The sequence below is a fragment of the Nicotiana tomentosiformis genome, chromosome 9 (assembly GCF_000390325.3).
Source record: "Nicotiana tomentosiformis chromosome 9, ASM39032v3, whole genome shotgun sequence".
NCBI classification, from domain to species: Eukaryota; Viridiplantae; Streptophyta; class Magnoliopsida; order Solanales; family Solanaceae; genus Nicotiana; species Nicotiana tomentosiformis.
The window spans coordinates 107,007,069-107,019,633 of record NC_090820.1 but is presented as its reverse complement, the minus strand read 5'-3'; the positions used below and the strand labels follow the sequence as shown (position 1 = coordinate 107,019,633).

Here is a 12,565-nt window from a genome sequence, read left to right as displayed (position 1 = left end):
AACGCGAAGGAGAATTCGTGAACGCGAAGGAGAATTCGTGAACGCGAAGAAGCAAAAATAAAACCTTCGCAAACGCGAAGTATTGTTCGCGAACGCGAAGAAGAAACTGGGCGAAAAAAACTGGGAAGTTCTGAAATTTTACGATTTTGACCCCAAACCCTTTAATACACAACCTAGCTCATTTGTAAGAGATCTTTGGCTTATTTTTCAGTCTCCTAGACTAGAGAAGACAAGTTTTGGAGCTAGGGTTCTTACACACACACTTGAGTCTTCAAGATTTGAAGCTTTTGGTTGAGAATTTCTTACTCATTTATGCTCATTTCTTTATTTTCTTGCGTTGTATTGTATATCTAAGTGTGTAGTATTTTTTCCAACACTTGAATCTTGTTTATGGAGATATTCATATTTAAAGTATGGATTAAATATGTTGTTGTGCTTATGTATTGAGCGATTTTTAGTTATTATGAAGTGAGTTATTGTTTCCTTAATTATTATTGTTCTTTAATTTTTTCAAAGGGATTAGCTAACCCTAGGACTCACCCATTCACTTCGGATTAATTTTGGAAAAAATAATTCGGGGTTGGAAAAGATTAATTAACAAGAACTTGAGGTTTTAACTCTCACTTTATAGATTCTACCTAAGGATACGATTGAACTACTTGTAGCCATATTCGGGTGTGCTTAATCTCTTAATTATTTTAGGGATAATTCAATTAGGAAGTCTTTTTAGTTTTTGAGAGAAGCTAATATAGAATTATTATCCGAGGCTAATTAACATAAACTCGCTCATATTTGTAAAATCGTGAAATATATTGGATCGTTACTTGAGTGTAATTCCCATTGTATCCATATTTGTACCCGTTGATCATTTTACTTGCCTTTTAGGTTAGTTTACATTTTCGCATTTAGCGATAATATTTTCTCAACAACCATTCTAAGTGTTTGGAATTGCTTAACAAGTGATAATTCTCTTACATTCCTAATCGCCTACAAATTATTCTCTGTGGGATTCGACCCCGACTCATAGTTGGGTAAATTATATTGCATGCGATCGTATCCATTTACTTTTTAGTAGTAGATTTGGACGTCATCAACTAGGGTTCTTAATATGATAAGGAGGTTATGTTAGGAGTTATGTTAGTCATAAGATAGTTGTGTGTTAGGTTCTGAAGTCAGGCGAGTTGTGGAACAAAAGTCGATTAAAGTCATCACAAGTTACGTTCATAAGTTTTACTGAACTTTGAGTCAAATGTAACTTCGATTTTATCCCAATATACTTAGAGTTATGGGGTTTTTACCCATCACATTGAATATATGTGAGTCTGTTTTCTAACTCATTAAACCGTTTGTCAATACAACATTGGAGTAGAGAGATATATGTGTTTTTGCGAGACTGCGCAGATTACTAGGTGACAAGTAGGTGTGTCACTTACTTGCTTAAATAAGAGGATTAAATATGCCCAACAAGGGGCTATTTCGAGTCGGCCAAAGAGACAATTTAAGGGCTTATCTCCTGAAATATAACACTTATTATATATCACAATAACCAGTCTTAAACCCCTGCAAAAACCCTCCAAACAATTGCACACAAACCCTAATTGGTTGTCTCTCCTTTTCAAGTTCTAGTTGGAGGAAAAACCTAGAGTTTGAAGAACTGAGATAAGAGCTGAGTTACTCAACAAATAAGGTAATTTTAATTCTCTCTTTCATCCATTTTGTCTTCTCGAAATGTATGGAAAGTCGTTCTATAATTGTAAGAACTCACGGGACGATGATCGGAAGCCGCGAGATCGAGTTATTCAACTTATAGTGGACTGTTTTGTGGGCTGTTTTGTGTTGCTGTTGGATTGTGTGTTTTGCTATTGTTTTAGGGAGTTTTGGAGGAGAACGGGTGTGGAGAAACACCACATAAATGCAGGGTGGTGGGCAGGTCATTCGTCGTAACATTTTCGGGCTTTTTGACACTACTACGATTATCGTTTTGTGTACGAAGAGATTGGGGTGTGTTGGGCTATTTTGTAGTATTTTGTGGTGTATATAAGGTTGGAAAATAATGTATATATACTGTTATTGTTGTGTTCTTGTGTTGTTGGTGGTATCTTGAAGTTGGAGGAAGTAAAGATTATAGGGGAGATGCTGCCCGTTTTAATATAAAATAAGCATATTATTCGTTAGGCGATAGTTGTACCTTTCATAACTTAATGATAGTATTATTATTGTTGTTGTAGAGTAAGGTACGAAGAGATGAGTTCAACGTGGTTATTGGAAAGATTGTGATAAGGTATGTTAAGGCTAAACCTTTCCTTCATTTTGGCATGATCTCGTACTTACCTGTATTTGATAATGAGAGATAAAGAGAAGTTCGTATTTCTGAATTTATTCACATTATCCTAGTCTAATAAGTTACAATATTATCCCTTAATGGAACTTTCTATTCAGTTAAATATTATCTTCTTTCAGTCAAGAGAGTAGAGGGTCTATACACACACACACGCACACACACACACACACACACACACACACACACACACACACACGCACACACACATATAGTAGTACAATATTTTTACTACCATCGAGCTATAATTGGTGGGCAGGCCCCTATTGGGTAATCTCTGATCAGATGGTAAGTTATATACCGAGCCTACTGTGGCCGAGCGCCTGTGAGCGAGCCTAGAATGGCCGAAATATAGAGCCTAGTATGGCCGAGCGCCTATGAGCGAGCCTACTATGGCAGAGCAATTATATGTACCGAGCCTTATAGGGATGGACAATTATTTTACTTACTATATTGAGAGAGTTGAGTCAGTATCAGTAGGTCAGTATATCTCCAGATCATCTTTGACTCCCAGTTACCTTCTGTTATTATATTATCAGTTTAGTTTCAGCTTTCAGTTATTCTATTGCCTTATATACTCGGTACATTATTTCGTACTGACGTCCCTTTCCTGGGGACGTTGCATTTCATGCATGCAGGTTCGCTTAAACAGATTGGTAGACCTCCTCCGTAGGTGTTGTCCGTGATCAACTTGATCAGTAAGCTCCATGTCCTTTGGAGTTGTCGGGTCTAGGGTTTTGAGTATATATTGTGTATATATGTATATATATTATGGGTAGGTCGAGGACCTGTTCCGATCACAGTATATCCATCAGTAGAGGTTTGTAGACATATCCTGTCAGTCAGTGCAGTATGTTGGGCTTGTTGTCCTTGTATGTATATTTTTGTTGGTTTGCCAGCTTTGGTAGTTATGACGACCTTGTCGGCCCAACTTTATATTGATGTTTAGTCAGAGCTAGTTTCCGTTCAGTTTTGTATTTTGTTTCGCCAATTGTCTTGCAATGTGGCCCTATGGCTAAAGTATGACATTGTATGTTTAGAGTTCCTCAGTCACAAGTTGGTACGCTAGGTTAATTGAGGCACCGGGTGCTGGTCTCGTTCCCCAGGTTCAGGGCATGACATAAATAAATAGTAGGTTTACTTGTGGGCTTGCCTAACGGTGGTGTTAGGTGCCATCACGACCTATTACTTGTGGGCTTGCCTAACACACACACACACACACACACACACACACACACACACACACACACACATGTACACACACGCACACACACATACAGTAGTACAATATTTTTACCACTATCGAGCTATAATTGGTGGGCAGGCCCCTATTGGGTAACCTCTTATTAGATGGTAAGTTATATACCGAGCCTACTGTGGCCGAGCGCCTGTGAGCGAGCCTAGAATGGCCGTAATATAGAGCCTAGTATGGCCGAGCGCCTATGAACGAGCCTACTATGGCAGAGCAATTATATGTACCGAGCCTTATAGGGATGGACAACTATTTTACTTACTATATTGAGAGAGTTGAGTCAGTATCAGTAGGTCAGTATATCTCCAGATCATCTTTGACTCCCAGTTACCTTCTGTTATTATATTATCAGTTTAGTTTCAACTTTCAGTTATTCTATTGCCTTATATACTCGGTACATTATTTTATACTGACGTCCCTTTCCTGGGGACGCTGCATTTCATGCATGCAGGTTCACTTAAACAGATTGGTAGGCCTCCTCCGTAGGTGTTGTCCGTGATCAACTTGATCAGTAAGCTCCATGTCCTTTGGAGTTGTCGGGTCTAGGGTTTTGAGTATATATTGTGTATATATGTATATATATTATGGGTAGGTCGAGGACCTGTTCCGATCACAGTATATCCATCAGTAGAGGTTTGTAGACATATCCTGTCAGTCAGTGCAGTATGTTGGGCTTGTTGTCCTTGTATGTATATTTTTGTTGGTTTGCCAGCTTTGGTAGTTATGACGACCTTGTCGGCCCAACTTTATATTGATGTTTAGTCAGAGCTAGTTTCCGTTCAGTTTTGTATTTTGTTTCGCCAATTGTCTTGCAATGTGGCCCTATGGCTAAAGTATGACATTGTATGTTTAGAGTTCCTCAGTCACAAGTTGGTACGCTAGGTTAATTGAGGCACCGGGTGCTGGTCTCGTTCCCCAGGTTCAGGGCGTGACATAAATAAATAGTAGGTTTACTTGTGGGCTTGCCTAACGGTGGTGTTAGGTGCCATCACGGCCTATTACGGGTTTGGATCGTGATATCGTGTGAATTGGAAGTGTTTAATGTTTTGGAATAATGCAAGACCTAAAACACAATTTACTATGTGGATGCTATTACATGGCAGACTCCTCACTACAGATAGGCTGTGACAATGGGAATGGCTGTAGAAACACAATACTATGTCATGATCATGATGAAAGAAGGGAGCATCTATTTGTCAACTGTGTGTTTACCAAGAGCTTATGGAGCAAGACCATGCAATGGATGCAGCATGGATACAGGATAACAAACACCTGGGAGCAACACCTTCAGTGGATACTTCAGAATGCAAAAGAAAAATCTCAAAGAACCAAACTATTCCGGATGGTATATGCAGAAATATTGCATGCTATTTGTATTGAGAGGAATCTGAGGATTTTTGAAAGAAGGGCTAGAGATTAGAATGCCACTGCACGTGAAATAGCCTACACTTGCAATATTAGAGCTACTACTGAAATACATAGATTAGTTCAGAGTTATATTTTTGTTTGATTTTGTAGGCTACATGGTACATAGGATGATGGATTTGTAACGAGATGGCTAGCTGTGTAAGCGATGTTATGGCTTTGTACAGTTATCCCGGTGATTAATTACCAAAACAAAAGTGCATGTGTTAATTATAAAGTTGTATAAGAATACCCTTAAAACACTATTCCCAGATACCCCCCCCCCCCCCCCCCAAAAAAAAGAAAAAAATAAAAACATTTTTACATGATGTGCTTCAAATATAATCTAAGCATATGCTAAGAGGGTGGGGTGTTACACTACTTAAATAGTACAATATTAAGAAACCTAACATATGTGTGACAACATATATTAAATGACCAAATATATTTTATTTATTAATAGAAAGCATAGGATACATGTAGTCGTACCATCATTGAAACAAAGAAAAAAAGAGAAAAAAAAAAAGAAAAAAGAAAAGAAAAAGAATTAAAAGCACACATTAATCATTAGAACTTAAAAATTTCACGTTTTGGTCTCATACAGTTCCGAATATTATCTGAAAATTATTCATTTGAAGCGCTAGATGAGTTATGTGCATTATCTAGAAGTGCTTGTGATGAAGATGAAGCTCTCTTCTCTAATTGTTTTAAACGATTTTCCAATCCAAAGATAATGCCCTTTAACCAAGCTTCACATTTGGTTATATCATTTGCATTGAACTGGTCAATGCATTCCCACAAGTCTATCTGTCTAGTCTTGTTCAATTGTTCAAGTAAAAACATTTGACTTTTTGCAGCCTTTTCTATTGTCTCATTCTCATTAATCCTATTGTTGGTTTGGTTTACATTATTTGGTGCATATACAACAACAAATTTTGTACTTTTGCTCAATTCTATGTTAGGATTCTTAACATGATCTAAGATTAGATTAGGCGTTGGGTGAAAAAAAGAAAATGGATTACCAGCCAGCGAAAAAAGAGCTATTCCTATATCTATGCCACATTCTCCAACCACTTTACTTGATTTTTTATATAACCCCGAGCGACGCTCGGAGAATGTAGCGTAGCGATCTTCTGGCCATTCAATTTTTACCAAAGGAACTGTTTGACGCCCTGCAGTCTTCTTCTCTGTAGTCTTGTCCTCCTCCTCCATTGCAGTCTTCTCCTCCTCCTCCATTGCTAGAATAAAATAAAATTTATTGCTCAATTGGTATCAAGAAATGTGGCTTACAAAAAATGATAATATCATGGGTATTTATATTCGCATGTTAAGAAGTTATTCACAATAATAATTGAATTCGTGACCAAATATTAAACTAGAAAGTAAATCTTTTTCATACTGAAAATTATAGTAAAAAATTTAAATTGATTTGATAATTAGAATATGATTTGCACGTCAATAACATTAAACGAATCTGAAAATTTTAAGCTAAAGAGGTAACTAGTTTAATATACTTAATTAAATCTACCATGTAATAATTAACAATTATGAACATAAATTGATAGAACATTAGTTATTTACCAAAAACTTTCAAACCTTTACAGTAACTAAATCAAATTCTTTACTTGCACAAATAGAAACAAATTTACCATTTAACTTTAAAAGGAAAATATATGAATATAAATATGCTTATAGAAATTAGTAGCAATAGTGAAAATCAAGCATTCAACTTAATATTAACCAGATCCGAAATTTAACTTGAATTAGAAAATATTTTAATGTGCTTACCAAAGTAAATGTGAATGTGATAAAAAGAAACAAAACTTTCAGATTTTATGATTTTAAAATTTTGGAAATGCATTAACATCATTAGAAAACTTTTGACACTTAACTTGAAACGGAAAATGTCAAAATAACAAGGATCAACACAAAAATGCATACCACAATATTCTTAAATTTGTGAAAGACTTGAGGAAAATTTATTGTCTCAACAATGCAAAATATGATGAAACGTTAATACTATTTTTCCTTCATAAAAGTTATAATAAGATAGAATAAATCACATGTCAAATGAAATATCAAAGGTAAATAATAGATTGATTATATTATTAAAGTCAATTTTTTAACCAATTGAAGCATCACATTACCAATAGTATTTTATAGAGGTCAATTAATAAGCTAGTTCAAATAAAATTATTTAATTAAATAGTGAATTCAATTATTTTTGTCAGGACCCAATTTCCCTTATAGGCCATGATGGCGCCCAACGGTGAACTAGCCATGTATTTTTTTTTTTTTTTTAACAATTCCAAAGTAGTTGAGTTTTCTTTATTAAGTAATTGAGAAGTAGAAAATTTGATAAAGTAAAACGTAAACTAATAAAAGAGCAAGTACGGTGAAATAAATACTCAAAAGCCATCAAGTATCTACTAGCATGTCCCCAAGACCCGGTGTCACAAGTATATGAGCACTAGTAGAATATACAAAACACCTATGCTACTGTCTGAAATAAGAAAAAACAGAAAGTAAATACAAAAAAGAGGTTGCGGGTGCTGCAGAACGGACATAGAAAGCAGCTCACCACTATACCTCGGGGTAACGGGGGTGCGCGATGACTGCCAGATGCACCTGCCTCAGATCCTCCACGATTAGTGCAGAAGTGTAGTGTGAGTACATAAACAACATGTACCCAGTAAGTATCCAGTCTAACCTTGAAGAAGTAGTGACAAGGGATTGACATTGACACTTACTATGGGCCAACAAATAAAATACAGAAGTTCTAAATAAGCATGAAATACAAGAATAATAATAATAACACAATAACCGACAATGAGTAAATGGTTCTTTAACTAATAGTCAATTTAAAGGTCTCCAATTGACACATGCTAAACTCCAAAAATTTCAGGCTAAATTATAACCTCTCAAGTCATAAAAATAATATCAAGTGTATTCAGACTCAAAGCATTATCACGTACGATTTATGGCGAGGTCGTACGGCCTGATCCAAAGTAATGTGTACACTGCCGAGAGTCGAGCGTCACGAACCATAGATGCATCTATTATAATGCTGAGGCGTTCGACCCGCTCTACAAGAAGAGAGAATATTCTATGAACATCCAATTTTAAAGCTATCACAAGACTAGTACACAAGGAAGCACAATTTTTATTAACAGTCAATAACTCGTCAAAACTCGAAGTAAGTAAAATTCGGTCTTTACAAATCCTTTATCAAGTTTCAATATAATTTAGGTACTTAAATTAACAAGTAGGGTGCAACAATACAAGTATTTGATGATTTGAGTCCTAAAACTACCCGGACTTAAGCATGATTAGTAGCTACGCACGGACTCTCGTCACCTCGTGCGTACGTAGCCTCCACAATTAGAAGAAAATAGTAATTTAAAACACATACGGGGATAATTTTTCTCTTACAAGGTTAGGCAAGATACTTACCTCGTCTCAAAACTCACTTTCCGGCTTACGAATTCGCTCTAAATTCTCAACTTGGTGCCGAACAATCCGAAGCTAGCCAAATATTATATAAATTAATCAATATACACTCACAAGTTAATAATTTAGCTATTAGAGTGATTACCCAACCCAAATTGGAAGATTCCTAAAATTTATCCCCATGCCCACGTGTCTGGATTACAGATATTTTTGAAGATAAATGTTACCCATAACCTCACGAACTCAAATATATAATTTTTACATTATTCCATAATCATTTTCGTGGTTTAATCTCATTTTTATCAAAACCCTAGGTTCTTCACAATTCCCACAAGTTTTCACAATCTTTCCATGTTTAATCTAGCTAAAACCCGCCTAATTATCTCAAAAATGGATGGGAGTTAATTACCTTAGGATATTGATGAAAATTCCCTTCCAATGAGCTCTCAAAATCTCCTAAGACTAAATGAAAATGTGAGGAAAAAGGCCCAAGTCTCGCAATAAAAGCCCCCACTGCCCCAGCGATATCCGCAACTGCGACCAAAACAGCCGCGCTTGCGGCTCCGCTTCTGCGGAAGAATCCATGCAGGTGCGGTCCTTGCCTAGGCCTCTATTCGCTTCTATGGACGGGGTATCGCTTTTGCGGACCTGCTTCTGTGGACCCACTTTTGCAGAAAGAGCTGTCGTACCTGCGACCAAGGCCTTGCAGGCCTCGATTTTGCATCTGCGGCCCTTCCATCGCTGAAGCGAGACCGCTTCTGCGGAACTCCATTCGTTTCTGCGAACCACTGGCCACCTAATCCCAGGCCGCTTCTACGATCAAAAGCTCACACATAAGGCCCCAAGCCACGCAGGTGCGAACGCACTAGATCAGAAGCACCAACACTCCCCCATGCCAAAATTCCGAGTCCGTTTCCAATTTGTTTTGCATCAGAGGACCCCGGGACCACGTCCAATTGTACTCATACATTAAACCACATAATGCGGTCCCGATCGCATGATCAAAAACACCAAAATAATATCTAGAATTATGAATCGGACGTCAAAACGCTTGAATCAAATTATGAAGCTCAAAAACTTCTTGAAACACCTCCGCGCATCCGATTCTTATCAGATCGACTCGGAATGACGTCGATATTTGTGTACAAGTCATAAATCACCATATAGAATTATGCCCAAGCTTGGAATCCCAACCAGACCTCGATAACACCAAATTCTACTTCAAACCAAATTTAAGGAACTTGAAAACCTTCAATGCGCCAACTTTCAATATTAAGCACTGAAACGCTCCCGGGGTCATCTGAAACCCTATCCGAACATATGCCCAAGTCATTTACTCAAAATATTGACTCAAGTCAAACTTGGCCACCTTAGGCCACTATTAAGGAACTAAGTGTTCCGATTTCAACCAGAACCCTTCCAAACCTAAACCAACCATCCCCGCAAGTTATAAAACAGTAAAAGCACATATATGGAGTCTTGATTAGGGGAACATGTATCTTGTAAGAAAAACGGCCGGTCGGGTCATTACATTCTCCACCTCTTAAACAAACTTTCGTCCTCGAAGGTTTAGAATCATACCTGGAGTGCCGAATAAGTGCGGATATGTGCTCCTCATGTCCTCCTCGACCTCCCAAGTCGCTTCATCGACTGGTTAACCTCTCCATTGGACCTTTACCGCAAAAATCTTCTTGGACCTCAACTGGCGAACCTGCCTATCAACAATGGCAACTGGCTCCTCCTCATAACCCTGACTATCATCTAGCTGAACCGTGCTGTAATCTAACACATGCGACCTGTCGGCATGATACTTTCGGAACATAGTAATGTGGAAAAATGGATAAACTCCCGATAGACTGGGAGGCAAGGCAAGCTCATAAGCAACCTCCCCAACTCGCCTCAACACCTTAAATGGACCTATAAAACTTGGGCTCAACTAGCCCTTCTTCCCGAATCTCATGATTTCCTTCATCGGCGAGACTTTCAAGAGAACCTTCTCGCCCACCATAAAAGATAATGCACGCGCCTTCTAATCCATGTAACTCTTATGTCTGGACTGTACTTTGCAAAGTCGCTCCTGAATCAAATTCACATTCTCCAAGGCATCCTTCACCAAATTAGTACCATATAACCTAGCCTCACCAGGCTCGAACCATCCGATGCGAACGACATCGTCGACCATACAAAGCCTCAAATGTATCCATCTCGATGCTGGACTGATAACTATTGTTATAAGCACACTCAGCCAAAGGTAAGAATCGATCCCAATGTCCTTCAAAGTCAATCACACATGCTCTGAGCATATCCTCCAAGATCTGAAACGTCCGCTCCGACTGCCCCTCGGTCTATGGATGAAAGGCTGTGCTGAGCTCTACCCGAGTCCCGAACTCACTCTGTACTGCCCTCTAGAAATGCAAACTAAACTGAGGGACTCTATCTAATATGATGGAAACAGGCACACCATGAAATCAAACAATCTCTTGAATGTAAATCTTGTCCAATCTCTCTAAAGAATACGTAGTCACAACCGGAATGAAGTGTGCCGACTTGGTCAACCTATCGATAATTATTCAAACTGCATCAAACTTCCTCAAGGTCTGTGGCTACCCAACTACGAAGTCCATAGTGATATGCTCCCATTTTCACTCAGGTATAACCATCTACTGGAGTAGGCCACCTAGCCTCCAATGCTCACACTTAACATGCTGACAATTAAGGCACCTCGCTACATACTTAACTATGTCCTTCTTCATCCACCGCCACCAATATTGCTGCCTCAGGTTGCGATACATCTTCGTAGAACCTAGATTAATAGAATATTGAGAACTGTGTGCCTCCTCTAGAATCTTTTCCCTCAATCCATCAACATTAGGAACACATAGACGATCCTAGAGTCGCAGAACACCATCCTCACCGATAGTAACCTCCTTGGCACCACACTATAGTACCGTCTCTATGTGAACCAACAAGTGTTGTTCGTCTTACTGACGAGCCTTAATCTGCTCGAATAGTGAAGACTGAGTGACGACACATGCATAAACTCGGTTGGGCTCTGAGATATCCAACCTCACAAGTCTGTTAGCCAAGGACTGAATGTCCCAAGCCAATGGCCTCTCCTCTGCTGAAATGAATGCCAAACTACCCATACTCTCCGCCTTTCTGCTCAAGGTATCCACAACCACATTCGCCTTACCCGGATGATAAATTATGGTAATATCGTAATCTTTTAGTAGCTCAAGCCACCTGCGCTGCCTTAAGTTGAGATCCCTCTACTTGAACAAATGCTGCAAGCTGCGATGATCGGTGTAAACCTCACAGGACACCGCATAAATATAATGACTCCATATCTTAAGAACATGAACTATCGCGACTAACTCCAAATCGTGCACCGGGTAATTCTCCACATGGGCCTTCAGCTGACGTGAAGCATATGCAAAAACTCCCCCCTCCTGCATCAATACACAACTCAGGCCAATGCGTGAAACATCGCAATACAAAATATAAATCCCCGAACCAGAAGGCAACACTCACACCGGTGTTGTAGTCAATACAGTCTTGAGCTTCTGATAGCGTGCCTCGCAATCACCGGAACGCAACACCCTTCTGGGTCAATCTAGTCAATGGTGCTGCAATAGATGAGAATCCCTCCACAAATTGGCAATAATAACCTACGAACTCCAAGAATATCCCGATCTCGGTCGTTGTGGCAGGATGAGGCCAACTCCGAACTGCCTCGATATTCCTAGGATCTACCTTAATACCCCTGCCTAATACAACATGCCCCAAGAATGCCACAGAATCTAACCAGAACTTGCACTTGGAGAACATAGCATATAGCTTTGGTTCCCACAAGGTCTAAAACATCACTCTCAAGTGCTGCTCGTGCTCCTCCATACTATGTGAGTAGGTCAATATGTCATCAATGAAGACAATGATAAATGAGTCAATATATGGCCTGAACACTCGGTTCATCAAATCCATAAACGCCGCCGAGGCATTAGTCAAGCCAAAGGACATCACTAGAAACTCATAGTGGCCATATCTAGTCCAAAAAGACGTCTTCGGATCTCCGACTCACGAATCTTCAACTGATGATACTCCGATCACAAGTCGATCTTAGA

General features: G+C 38.8%; 1 protein-coding gene across 1 annotated transcript; it reads right to left on the bottom strand.

The window, feature by feature from the left end:
* Nucleotides 1-5,618: 5,618 nt before the first annotated feature.
* LOC104105054 (agamous-like MADS-box protein AGL61) lies at nt 5,619-6,230 on the bottom strand. The gene has a single exon (XM_009613283.1). The coding sequence runs from the start codon at nt 6,228-6,230 to the stop codon at nt 5,619-5,621; it is 612 nt and encodes a 203-aa protein (XP_009611578.1).
* Between the last annotated feature and the right edge of the window lie 6,335 nt (nt 6,231-12,565).

Bases quoted from the DNA above. Each gene is read 5' to 3' on its own strand.
- LOC104105054 (XM_009613283.1), bottom strand. From the start codon at position 6,230: ATGGAGGAGGAGGAGAAGACTGCAATGGAGGAGGAGGACAAGACTACA.